Source organism: Rhinoderma darwinii, chromosome 1 (genome assembly GCF_050947455.1).
Source record: "Rhinoderma darwinii isolate aRhiDar2 chromosome 1, aRhiDar2.hap1, whole genome shotgun sequence".
Classification (NCBI taxonomy): domain Eukaryota; kingdom Metazoa; phylum Chordata; class Amphibia; order Anura; family Rhinodermatidae; genus Rhinoderma; species Rhinoderma darwinii.
In genome coordinates this window covers 236,044,519-236,058,262 of record NC_134687.1, presented here as the reverse complement: position 1 = coordinate 236,058,262, position 13,744 = coordinate 236,044,519, and the positions used below count along the sequence as shown (strand labels likewise).

At 41.3% G+C, this 13,744-nt stretch overlaps 1 protein-coding gene across 1 annotated transcript in view; it reads right to left on the bottom strand.

Moving 5' to 3' along the window:
• Nucleotides 1-13,744, bottom strand: part of ELP1 (elongator acetyltransferase complex subunit 1) — a 96,540-nt gene that overhangs the window by 69,713 nt on the left and 13,083 nt on the right. Inside the window, exon 4 of the mRNA XM_075862789.1 lies at nucleotides 11,659-11,740. Coding sequence (XP_075718904.1) covers nucleotides 11,659-11,740 — 82 coding nt within the window. The remainder of the gene's footprint in view (nucleotides 1-11,658; nucleotides 11,741-13,744) is intronic.

Genomic DNA, 13,744 nt, shown 5'->3' with positions numbered 1-13,744 from the left:
GCCGGCAAGATGGCGCCGGCTCAGAAGCTGATCCGGCGTCATCAGCGGTGGAAGTCAGCTGTATGTTACAGCTGACATCCACCTGCTAGCTCCGATCCCTGCCATTAACCCCTTCGATGCAGCAATCGAAAGCGATTGCTGCATCGTAGCGGTTACTAGCAGATCGCCAGCCCTGACAGGCAATCGGGACTGGCGACTGCTGCTATGGCAACAGGAGACACAATGGTCTCCTGCTCTGCCATTACGGAAGCCGATTAGGCTCCTCCGGGAGGCGAAGCCTAATCGGCTTGCTGTCAGTGAATAACCGACACATCTAATACATTGCACTACGTAGGTAGTGCAATGCATTAGAAAAAAATAAATCTGACAGCTGGACCTTCAAGTCCCCTAGTGGGACTTGAGAAAAAAAGTGTAAAAAAAAGTGAAAAAAATAAAAAAGTTTGAAAACAATAAAAGTTTAAAGTAATAAAACACAATCCCCCTTTTACTCTTATCAAGTCCTTTATTATTGAAAAAAAATAATAAACCATACGTATTTGGTATCGCCGCGACCGTAACGACCTGAGGTATCAAAATATTATATTATTTATTGCACGCGGTGAACAGCGTAAAAAAAAAAATTGTAAAAAACGATATCACAGTTTCTGTTTTTTGGTCACTTTTCTCTATAAATATAGGAATAAAAAGTGATCAAAAAGTCGCACGTATTCCAAAAATGGTACCTATAAAAACTATAGCTCGTCTCGCAAAAAACAAGCCCTCATACAATTCCGTCGACAAAAAAAATAAAAGTTATGGTTCTCACAACTTGGCGACAGAAAAAATACATTATTTTTACAAAAGTAATTTTATTGTGCAAAAAGTTGTAAAACATAAAAAAGTCCTATAAAATAGGTATCGCCGGAATCGGACTGACCCGCAGAATAAAGTTAACATGTAGTTTATAACGCATGGTGAACGCTGTATAAAAAAAACCTAAATAAAACTATGCCAGAATTGCGTTTTTTTTGTTTAAATATAGGATAAAAGGTGATCATAAAGTCGCATGTACCCCAAAATGGTACCAATAATAACTACAGCTCGTCCCGCAAAAAACAGCCCTCATACCACTACGTCTATGAAAAAATAAAATTAGTTATGGCTCCAATAAGTCAGGAAATAAAAAATATGCAGTTGTGCCCGAGGGGAACATTTCTTCTGTTTGAAGAGGCGATTTATCAAGGACCTAAAATTAGGGAACCAGGAAAGGGAGGGCCCAAACATATCCGCTGGAAGCGCCTGTGCCCGTATTATACCAGGACAACACTTCCCAGCAAAATTCCCCAAACTGCAAAGGCGCGGAGTGTGGATCAAAAGGGGGATAATAAAGGACGCCATATATCAGTGCGACACCGGCCTGTGCAGAAAGGATTGCTTCACAGCGTAACACACATCTATGGATTATTTTATTGTTTTTTTTTACCCCATTATTATCCCACCTGACTATGCCCCTTTTATACTCTGCTCAGCTTACATGTACCGCCACATTATAAACGGAAACACCAGCAATACTCAAACAAATCTACTACCAAGCAAAATCCGCTCTCCAAAAGCCAAATGGCGTTTCCTCCCATCTGAACCCTACAGCGTGCCCAAACAGCAGTTTCCTTCCACATATATGGCACGGTCATTCCCGGGAGAACCCTTTTAGCAATTTTTGGGGTGTGTGTCTCCAGTGGCATAAGCTGGGCATGACATATTTGCCACTGAAATGGCATATCTAGGGAAAAATATAAATTTTTAATTTGCACCATCCACAGTGCATTCATTTATGGAAAAGACCTGTGGGCTGAAATGCTCACTACACCCCTTAACAAATGCCTTGAGAGGTGTAGTTTCCAAATGGGGTCACTTCTCAGGGGTTTCTTTTTATTATTTCACATCTGAGCCTCTGCAATTGTGAACCAATACTTTGTAAATCGCCAAATTAGGCCTCAATTTGACATGGTACGCTTTCACTCCTGAGCCTGGTCGAATATCCAGGCAAAAGATTAGTGCCCCATGTAGGGTGTTTCTAAAACCAGGAAACCCAGCATAATAATTAGAGAGCTGTCTTTTTATGGTGGCACAAGATGGGCACCACATATTGTCCACATATCTGTGGAAAAAATCCCATTTTCACTCTGCAAAATCGAGTTTACACTAATTTCTACAAAACACCTGCAGGGTTAAAATGCTTACTACACCACTAGGTAAATGCATTGAGGGGTGTAGTTTCCAAAATTGGGTCACTTCTGGGGGGTTCCCACTGTTTTGGGCCCACAGGCGCCCAGAAACCAATCCAGCAACATCTGCACTCCAAATGGCGGTCCTTTACTTCTGAGCCCTGCCGTGTGCCAAACAGCAGTTTATGACCACATATGGGGTATTGACGTACTCGGGAGAAATTGCTTTACAAATGTTGGGTTCTTTTTTTTCCTTTATTTGTAGCGAAAATGAAAAAATTTGCGCTAAAGCTACGTCTCAAGAGGTGTAGTTTCCTAAATGGTGTCACTTTTTGGGCGTTTTCATTGTTTTGTCCCCTCAGGGGCTTTGCAAATACGACATGGCCTCCGCAAACCATTCCTGCTCAATGTGATCTCCAAAAGCCAAATGGCGCGCTTTCCCTTCTAAGCCACGCCGTGTCTCTAAACAGCCGTTTATTACCACATGTGGGGCATTGTTTTACTCGGGAGAAATTGCTTTACAAATTTTACAGTGCTTTTTCTCCTTCAGTCCTTGTGGAAATGAGAAAAAATTAGCTAAACCTACATTTTCTTTGAAAAAATTTAGATTGTCATTTTCAGGGCCTACTTCCAATAATTTATGCAAAAAACCTGTTGGGTCAAAACGCTCATTATACCCCTAGATAATTTCCTCAATGGGTGTAGTTTCCAAAATGGTGTCACTTGTGGGGGGTTTCCACTGTTTTGTCCCCTCAGGGGCTTTGTAAATGTGACAAGGCCTCTGCAAACCATTCCTGCTAAACTTGAGCTCCAAAAGCCAAATAGCGCTCTTTCCCTTCTCAGCCACGCCGTGTCTCCAAACAACTGTTTATTACCACATGTGGGGTATTGTTTTACTCGGGAGAAATTGCTTTACAAATTTTATGGTGCTTTTTCTCCTTTAGTCCTTGTGGAAATGAGAAAAAAATAAATAAAATCGCTAAACATACATTTTCTTTGAAAAAATGTCAATTTTAATTTTCACGGCCTACTTACAATAATTTCTGTAAAAAACCTGTGCGGTCAAAATGATCACTATACCCCTAGATAATTTCCTTGAGGTGTGTAGTTTCCCAGATGGTGTCACTTTTGGGAGATTTTGACTGTTTTGGCACCGCAAGAGCCCTTCAAACCTGACATGGTGCCTAAAATTTATTTTAACAAAAATAAGGCCCCAAAATCCACTAGGTGTTCCTTTGCTTCGGAGGCCGGTGCTTCAGTCCAGTAGCACGCTAGAGCCACATGTGGGATATTTCCTAAAACTGCAGAAACCGGGCAACAAATATTGAGTTGCATTTCTCTGGTAAAACCTTCTGTGTTATAAAAAAAAATCGTATTCAAAATTTATTTCTGCAAAAAAATATGAAATTTGTAAATTTCACCTCTACTTTGTATAATTCCTCTGAAATGTGTAAAGGGTTAAAAAAAATTCTAAATGCTGTTTTGAATACTTTGAGGGGTGAAGTTTTTAAAATGGGGTGACTTTTTGGGGGTTTCTAATATATAAGGCCCTCAAAGCCACTTCACAACTGAACTGGCCCCTGTAAAAATAGCCTTTTGAAATTTTCTTGAAAATGTGAGAAATTGCTGCTAAAGTTTTAAGCCTTGTGATGTCATAGAAAAATAAAAGGATGTTCAAAAAACAATGCCAATCTATAGTAGACATATGGGGGATGTTAATTAGCAACAATTTTGTGTGGTATAACTGCCGGTCTTACAAGCAGATACATTTAAATTGAGAAAAATGCTAATTTTTGCAATTTTTCGCTAAATTTTGGTGTTTTTCACAATTAAATACTGAACATATCGAGCAAATTTTGCCAGTAACTTAAAGTCCAATGTGTCACAAGAAAACAATCTCAGAATCGCTTGGATAGGTGAAAGCATTCCGGAGTTATTACCACATAAAGTGACACATGTCAGATTTGAAAAATGAGGCTCGGTCAGGAAGGTCAAAAGTGGCTAAAGAGGGAAGGGGTTAAAATAATTTGTTTGTGTGTCTCCATATTTGAAGAAGCATAACTTTATTTTTCCACCGATGCAGCTGTACTCATACTTTTACTTTTGTTTTGCGGGACGACAGTTTTTATTGGTACCATTTTGGAGTACATGCAACTTTTTGATCACATTTTTTTTTTTTTTTTTAAGGCAGGATGAATAGAAAACAGCATTTCAGGCATTGTTTTTTTTATTTTATTTTTTACGACGTTTGCCGAAAAGGTTAAATAACGATTAGCTTTATAGTTGGGGTTGTTACGGACGCAGCTATATCAAATACGTGTAACCTTTTTTTGCATAACAAAGCATTTTGTAAGGGGAAAAAGTGGGTTTTTAATTTTTTTTACTTGTGATTCTTATTTAATTTATTACAAACTTTATTAAACTTTTTTTTTTTTTTACTTCTGTATTGCAGTGTATTACTGCCTGTCAGCGTCAAACTGACAGGCATCGGTTAGGCCATGCCTGTGGCATGGCCTAACAGGCATTCACTAAAGGCAGACCTGGGGGCCTTTGTTAGGCCACTGGCTACCATAGAAGCCACCGACACCGACATCGTGGGGTGAGAGAGGGGGGCCCCCTCCCTCCAAAACCATTTATAGCGAGCACCGCATCGAACGCGTTAAATGGGCAGATTTTGATCCTGCCTGCTCGAACAGTGCTGTTCCAAGCCATCAGCTACCTCTGGTAGCTGAGAGCAGGGAGCTGTAACCACTCCCGGCGGCGCAGTTTTATTCTGATGCAGCGCCATGAAAAGTCACTAAAGGGTTAAGTAATTTTAAGGACACCTGGCTTCATCCAGCAGCGCTCATCATACCTAGGTTTTTTACTATTTTTGATTTTTTTATATATCTTATATCTTCATTTCATAATCCTGTAAATGTACACATAATAACTGCAGCAAATAGAAAAAAACAGATACGTACAGATAAACATTAGTATTAAACGGTAATCAGCTACAGACTGACTAATCTATTTTTCTTAATAAATGTTGGACGGTACATTTACCTTTAACAACCAGTGCCAGGCAGCTGCTGCCATGTCAAAATAGAATCATGGGATGCATCAAAAGAGGCATAAATGCTCATGACCAGAACATAGTTTTGCCTCTATACAAATCACTAGGCAGACCTCATATGGAATATTGTGTACAATTTTGGGCACTTGAACGGGTGCCCAAAAAGGCGACCAAGGCAATTAAAGAGAACCTTTCACCTCACCATACATGTGCAGCTGAGTGCATCATGTAATGGGGAGGGCTGCACAAACCCTGGGACACTTTACATTTTTTTTCTACCACCCACCGTTATTTAGATATCGGTGCCGTTATATTTGGCACCTGATATTTAAATAACCCCCTGAACAGTCAAGGGGGCGTGTACTGTCAAGGCGGCGTGTTACTATGGCTGTGACACTGTCCAATCAGCTATGGACAGTGCCACAGCAGGAGAGTGTGTGCAGTCTTTTCATCCGAACAGGCAAGGGGACGTGTCAGTGCTACGGACAGAGCTGTGGAGAGGAGAGCGCGCTCTCATCTCTTGTGAGAGATCAGTCTTGTACTTAGTCTGACGAACTGGCAAGGGGGCGTGTCACTGCTACGGACAGTGTAAGAGCTACCGTAGCAGACACACGCCCCCTTGCCAGTTCGGCAGACAATACAAGACTGATCTCTCGCAAGAACTGAACAGCTCCGTCCGTAGCACTGACACGCCCCCTTGCCTGTTCGGATGAAGAAACTGGAATCGCACACTCTCTCATGCTGTGGCACTGTCCATATCTGATTGGACGGGGTCACAGCCATAGTAACACGGCCCCTTGACAGTACACGCCCCGTTGACTGTTCAGGGGGTTATATAAAGATCGGGCGCCAAATATAACGGTACCGATATCTAAAGAAGGTTCTCTTTAACCCCTTCCCTCTTTAGCCACTTTTGACCTTCCTGACTGAGCCTCATTTTTCAAATCTGACATGTGTCACTTTATGTGGTAATAACTCCGGAATGCTTTCACCTATCCAAGCGATTCTGAGACTGTTTTCTCGTGACACATTGGACTTTAAGTTACTGGCAAAATTTGCTCGATATGTTCAGTATTTAATTGTGAAAAACACCAAAATTTAGCGAAAAATTGCAAAAATTAGCATTTTTCTCAATTTAAATGTATCTGCTTGTAAGACAGGCAGTTATACCACACAAAATTGTTGCTAATTAACATCCCCCATATGTCTACTTTAGATTGGCATCGTTTTTTGAACATCCTTTTATTTTTCTATGACGTTACAAGGCTTAGAACTTTAGCAGCAATTTCTCACATTTTCTAGAAAATTTTCAAAAGGCCATTTTTACAGGGGCCAGTTCAGTTGTGAAGTGGCTTTGAGGGCCTTATATATTAGAAACCCCCAAAAAGTCACCCCATTTTAAAAACTTCACCCCTCAAAGTATTCAAAACAGCATTTAGAAAATGTCTTAACCCTTTACACATGTCACAGGAATTAAAGCAAAGTAGAGGTGAAATTTACAAATGTCATATTTTTTTGCAGAAAATTTTTTTTTGTACAATTTTTTTTATAACGCAGAAGGTTTTACCAGAGAAATGCAACTCAATATTTGTTGCCCAGTTTCTGCAGTTTTAGGAAATATCCCACGTGTGGCCGTAGCGTGCTACTGGACTGAAGCACCGGCCTCAGAAGCAAAGGAGCACCTAGTGGATTTTGGGGCCTTATTTTTGTTAGAATAAATTTTAGGCACCATGTCAGGTTTGAAGGGCTCTTGCGGTGCCAAAACAGTCAAAATCCCCCAAAAGTGACCCCATCTGGGAAACTACACACCTCAAGGAAATTATCTAGGGGTACAGTGAGCATTTTGACCGCACAGGTTTTTTACAGAAATTATTGGAAGTAGGCCGTGAAAATGAAAATCTACATTTCTTCAAAGAAAATGTAGGTTTAGCGATTTTTTTATCTCATTTCCACAAGGACTAAAGGAGAAAAAGCACCACAAAATTTGTAAAGCAATTTCTCCCGAGTAAAACAATACCCCACATGTGGTAATAAACGGTTGTTTGGAGACACGGCAGGGCTGAGAAGGGAAAGAGCGCTATTTGGCTTTTGGAGCTCAAGTTTAGCAGGAATGGTTTGCGGAGGCCATGTCACATTTACGAAGTCCCTGAGGAGACAAAACAGTGGAAACCCCCCACAAGTGACCCCATTTTGGAGACTACACCCATTGAGGAAATGATCTAGGGGTATAGTGAGCGATTTGACCCCACAGGTTTTTTGCAGAAATTATTGGAAGTAGGCCCTGAAAATAAAAATCAACATTTTTTCAAAGAAAATGTAGGTTTAGCTTATTTTTACTCATTTCCACAAGGACTGAAGGAGAAAAAGCACCACAAAATTTGTAAAGCAATTTCTCCCGAGTAAAACAATGCCCCACATGTGGTAATAAACGGCTGTTTGGAGACACGGCTTGGCTTAGAAGGGAAAGAGCACTATTTGGCTTTTGGAGATCACATTGAGCAGGAATGGTTTGCGGCGGCCATGTCACATTTGCAAAGCCCCTGAGGGGAAAAAACAATGAAAACGCCCAAAAAGTGACACCATTTAGGAAACTACACCTCTTGAGGAATTCATCTAGGGGCGTAGTGAGCATTTTGACCCCACAGATGTTTCATAGAATTTATTAGAATTGGGCAGTGAAAATAAAAACAATCCTTTTTCTTCAATAAGACGTAGCTTTAGCGCAAACTTTTTCATTTTCACAACAAATAAAGGAAAAAAAAAAAGAACCCAACATTTGTAAAGCAATTTCTACCGAGTACGGCAGTACCCCATATGTGGTCATAAACTGCTGTTTGGGCACACGGCAGGGCTCAGAAGGGAAGGACCGCCATTTGGAGTGCAGATGTTGCTGGATTGGTTTCTGGGCGCCTGTGGGCCCAAAAGAGTGGAAACCCCCCAGAAGTGACCCAATTTTGGAAACTACACCCCTCAATGCATTTACCTAGGGGTGTAGTGAGCATGTTAACCCTGCAGGTGTTTTGTAGAAATTAGTGTGAACTCGATGTTGCAGAGTGAAAATGGGATTTTTTCCACAGATATGTGGACAATATGTGGTGCCCGGCTTGTGCCACCATAACAAGACAGCTCTCTAATTATTATGCTGGGTTTCCTGGTTTTAGAAACACCCTACATGTGGCCTAATCTCTTGCCTGGACAGTCGACCAGGCTCAGGAGTGAAAGCGTACCATGTAAAATTGAGGTCTAATTTGGCGATTTACAAAGTATTGGTTCACAACTGCAGAGGCTCAGATGTGAAATAATAAAAATAAACCCCTGGGAAGTGACCCCATTATGGAAACTGCACCCCTCAAGGCATTTATTAAGGGGTGTAGTGAGCATTTTCACCCCACAGGTCTTTTCCATAAATGAATGCGCTGTGGATGGTGCAAATTAAAAATTTATATTTTTCCCTAGATATGCCATTCAGTGGCAAATATGTCGTGCCCAGCTTATGCCACTGGAGACACACACCCCAAAAATTGCTAAAAGGGTTCTCCCGGGTATGACGGTGCCATATATGTGGAAGGAAACTGCTGTTTGGGCACGCTGTAGGGTTCAGATGGGAGGAAATGCCATTTGGCTTTTGGAGCGTGGATTTTGCTTGGTAGTAGTTTTGTTTGGAGTCTTACTGGTGTTTCCGTTTATAATGTAGGGCATATGTAAGCCGGGCGGAGTATATAAGGGGCATAGTCAGGTGGTATAATAATGGGGTAAAAAAAAAAACAATAAAATAATCCATAGATGTGTGTTACGCTGTGAAGCAATCCTTTCTGCACAGGCCGGTGTCGCACTGATATATGGCGTCCTTTATTATCCCCCTTTTGATCCACACTCCGCGCCTTTGTAGTTTGGGGAATTTTGCTAGGAAGTGTTGTCCTGGTATAATACGGGCACCGTCGCTTCCAGCGGATATGTTTGGGCCCTCCCTTACCTGGTTCCCTAATTTTAGGTCCTTGATAAATCGCCTCTTCAAACAGAAGAAATGTTCCCCTCGGGCACAACTGCATATTTTTTTATTTCCTGACTTATTGGAGCCATAACTAATTTTATTTTTCATAGACGTAGCGGTATGAGGGCTGGGTTGTTGCGGGACGAGTGGTAGTTATTATTGGTACCATTTTGGGGTACATGCAACTTTTATCCTATTTTTTGGGATGCCAGGTAAACAAAAAAACGCAATTCTGGCACAGCTTTTTTCATTTTTTTTTTATACAGCGTTCACCACGCATTATAAACTACCTGTTAACTTTATTCTGCGGGTCAGTACGATTCTGGCGATACCTAATTTATAGCACTTTTTTATGTTTTACAACTTTTTGCACAATAAAATTACTTTTGTAAAAAGAATTTATTTTTTCTGTCGCCAAGTTGTGAGAACCATAATTTTTTAATTTTTTTGTCGACGGAGGTGAATGAGGGCTTGTTTTTTGCGGGACGAGCTATAGTTTTTATAGGTACCATTTTTGGATACGTGCGACTTTTTGATCACTTTTTATTCTAACATTTGTAGGGCAAAGTGACTAAAAAACAGAAACTCTGATAACGTTTTTTACGGTTTTTTTTACGCTGTTCACCGTGTGCAATAAATAATATAATATTTTGATACCTCAGGTCGTTACGGTCGCGGCGATACCAAATACATATGGTTTATTATTATTTTTCAATAATAAAGGACTTGATAAGAGTAAAAGGGGGATTGTGTTTTATTTGATTACTTTAAACTTTTATTGTTTTCAAACTTTTATTATTTGCACTTTTTTTTACACTTTTTTATACTTTTTTTTACACTTTTTCTCAAGTCCCACTAGGGGACTTGAAGGTCCAACGGTCAGATTTTTTTTTTTCTAATACATTGCACTACCTATGTAGTGCAATGTATTAGATCTGTCAGTCATTCACTGACAGCAAGCCGATTAGGCTTCGCCTCCCGGCGGGGCCTAAATCGGCTTCCGTAATGGCAGAGCAGGAGACCATTGTGTCTCCTGTTGCCATAACAGCAGTCGCCAGTCCTGATTGCCGGTCAGGGCTGGCGATCTGCTAGTAACCGCTACGATGCAGCAATCGCTTTCGATTGCTGCATCGAAGGGGTTAATGACAGGGATCGGAGCTAGCTCCGGTTCCTGCCGTTACAGGTGGATGTCAGTTGTACAGTACAGCTGACTTCCACCGCTGATGACGCCGGATCAGCTCCTGACCCAGCGCCATCTTGCCGGCAGCTACGGAAGCCGATCAGGCTCCGCCGCCGGGCGGATCTTGACCGGCTTCAGTGCTAGGCAGACCGGGAGGCCAGTATTAGGCCTCCGGTTGCCATTGCAGCCACCGGAACCCCGGCAATTTCATTACTGGGGTTCCGATGAGCTGCAAACACCTTAAGTGCAGCGATCACGTTTGAGCGCTGCACTTAAGGGGTTAATGGCGGGGATCGAAGCTAATTTCGGTCCCCGCCGTTACAGCCGGATGTCAGCTGTAAGATACAGCGGAGATCCGGTGATGATGGCACCGGCTCAGCTTCTGAGCCGGTCCCAAACATTCGGCGTACATGTACGGCAAGATGCGGGAAGTCAATGCTTTCCATGACGTACATGTACGGCAAATGTCGGGAAGGGGTTAAGGGAATGGATGGATTGCAGTACCAAGAAAGGTTATCAAACTTGGGGCTATTCAGTTCAGGAAAAAAAAAAAAGAGGACGGCTTAGGGGCGATCTAATTACAATGTTCAAATATATAAAATTGGACAGTACAGAGATCTTTCTAATGTTCTTTCTACACCTAGGCCTGTAAGGACAAGGGGCATCCTCTACGTCTAGAGGAAAAAAGGTTTCACCATCATCACAGACAGAAATTCTTTAATGGGGGAGCAGTGAGACTATGGAACTCTCTGCCACAGGATGTTGTGATGGTTGATTCTTTGAACAAGTTCAAGAAGGGCCTTGATGCCTTTCTTGAAAAATATAATATTACATGTTATGAATACTGTATTCTGAAAATGGGACGTTAATCCAGGGATTTATTCTGATTTCCATATTTGGAGTCAGGGAGGAATTTTTCCCCTAATGGGGCAATTGGAATCAATCTCATGGGGGTTTGGCCTTCTTCTGGATTAACACGGTAGGATTATAGGATGGACTTGATGGACCGGTGTCTTTTTTCAACCTTCTCAACTATGTAACGATGTAAGGAGAAAGTTATAGATGTATGAGGCGCCAATACATCCATATATATTTATATACATATATACTGATGTCTATACTGGTGAAAGCTAAAGCTTCTGCACTATGAGAAGGAAGAATTCAACAGTGAGTAAAGCCTGCTTACCGTAACATTAGTAAATAAATCATTCCCATAATGGACATATACCTGTTATAAGGAGAACAAGTTCCTGATCAGGGCTCCAACTCATGGTAACTATACCACTATCCACACTGCCAACACATTCCAGCTGTGAGAGGAAAAAAAATTATTAATATGTGGATGTCCAAAATAATCTGTAAAAGCTTTAAAAAAAATAAAATTACATATTGCAAAATCTGAATATTTGTTATACAATATTTCAAACTTGAAAACTTGTGAAGTAAAATAAAAAATTTAAAAGATATTTGGAACATAATTCATAACGATGTCTTTGACGCAAATAAAAAGGTAAAACAAATAGAAGAAAAGAGGGAATAGGGTGTATTATACAGAAGTAAAAGTTGAGACATACAACACACAACATGCACTGCCCAAGAAAATATTAATACAATACACTTGTACAACAGGATACAAACCTATGATTTCTCTTGTCAAAGCAGAACACTGCAAAAAACTGATGGAACTCAAAGGAGGACCTGTCACTAGGTCACATAAGTCTTCGTTCACATCTGCGTCGTTTTGACGGATAAATAACGTAGTCGACTACGGTACTCATCCCGTCAAAACCCTTGCGCAACGAAGACAACCATTGAAATCAATGGTGATGGAAACGGAAACTTTTGGTTTCAGTTTGTGTCAGTCAGGGCTCCGTTCCGACGGAATGGAGCCCTGACGCAGATGTGAACATAGCCTAAGTTGAACTGGTTAACTGACCTGAATAGCGATGTCTCCCTGATTCCAGCGCGGTTTTTCTTTTTTCCTGGACCATCCTACCCATTCCAGAGATATGGCCCACTGTTGTGTTGGCTCCTTATATGCTAATTTGCTGTAGTTGGCCAACGGGGTGGAGCAATCTTCCCTGCCTCTGATGTGGACCAATCAGCGCGAGGCAGCTTGAGGGTAGTTCACACCCTGTTGGCCAACTACAGTAAATTAGCATTTAGGGAGCCAACACAACAGTGGGTCATATCTCTGGAACGTGGGGATCCAGGAAACAAAGAAATACAGTGCTGGAAACAGGGAGATAGCGATATTTAGGTCAGTAAACCAGTTCAACTTATATGATCTAGTGACAGGTCCATTTTAAAGTGAACTGTAAACTTATTTTTCTACAGATTCGGTTGAATGCAACTAGTATACAATTGACAGATACAGGTTTTAATTCTGCTTCTGACTTCCATTATGAAAGTACATAGACTTCATTTTGACGTGTCTGCACAGTAGACGTCTATTAGTACTGTACAGTAATAAATATATATAGAAATATATATATATATATATATATATATATATATATATATATACATACATACATACATACACACATACACACACACACACACACACAGTAGATCCATAGGGCAAAAATTTGCGGTGAACAGAGTCTTACTTGTATGCACATTGCGCAAAATAAAGAATAAAACGTATTTTGTTATAAAGTCTGCTCGGGTGTTTGCAGATGTTAAATCTCCCAAACAATAATAATCACATAAAAAGGCACAACAAAACTGAGCTGTAGTAGTTAATAGGAAATAAATTGGTTCTCATTTATAGGGCAATGGCCTGCAAGAACAAGAGAAACATTTTGAAACGCCATTAACCCTTTCATGCCGACAATCTGTATATTCACGTCCTTTTCGCACATACCCCGTGCAGCCAGGGCGTGAATATACAGATCACTGTTCCAGCCGGCACAGCATTGTAAAAAGCGCTCGGACGCCAGATGTGTCAGTGTCTGCGGCTCCCCAGCAACCTGTTCTCTGACAGCCGAACTGATTAACCGCTTCCTGACCGCCCACTGTAAATTTATGTCGGCGCTTGCTGGGCTCTGTGCAGCGCCAACGTGAATTCACAGTGGGTGTTAAAAGCGCGATCCGGGTGTCTCAGAGTAACGCTGACACCCGGATCTCGCTGTTATCCCCTGCCTCTGGTCCCGTAGACATGACCGGGACCTGATTGGTTCAGGTCCCAATCATGTGATCGCAGGGAAAGTTTGTTGTAGCAACAAACTGGAAAGTTTGTTGATACAACAAACTTTCCCGAGGACCGATTGCGGGTGCTGCCGTCGGTTGCATGGCAAAACCGGAGGCCG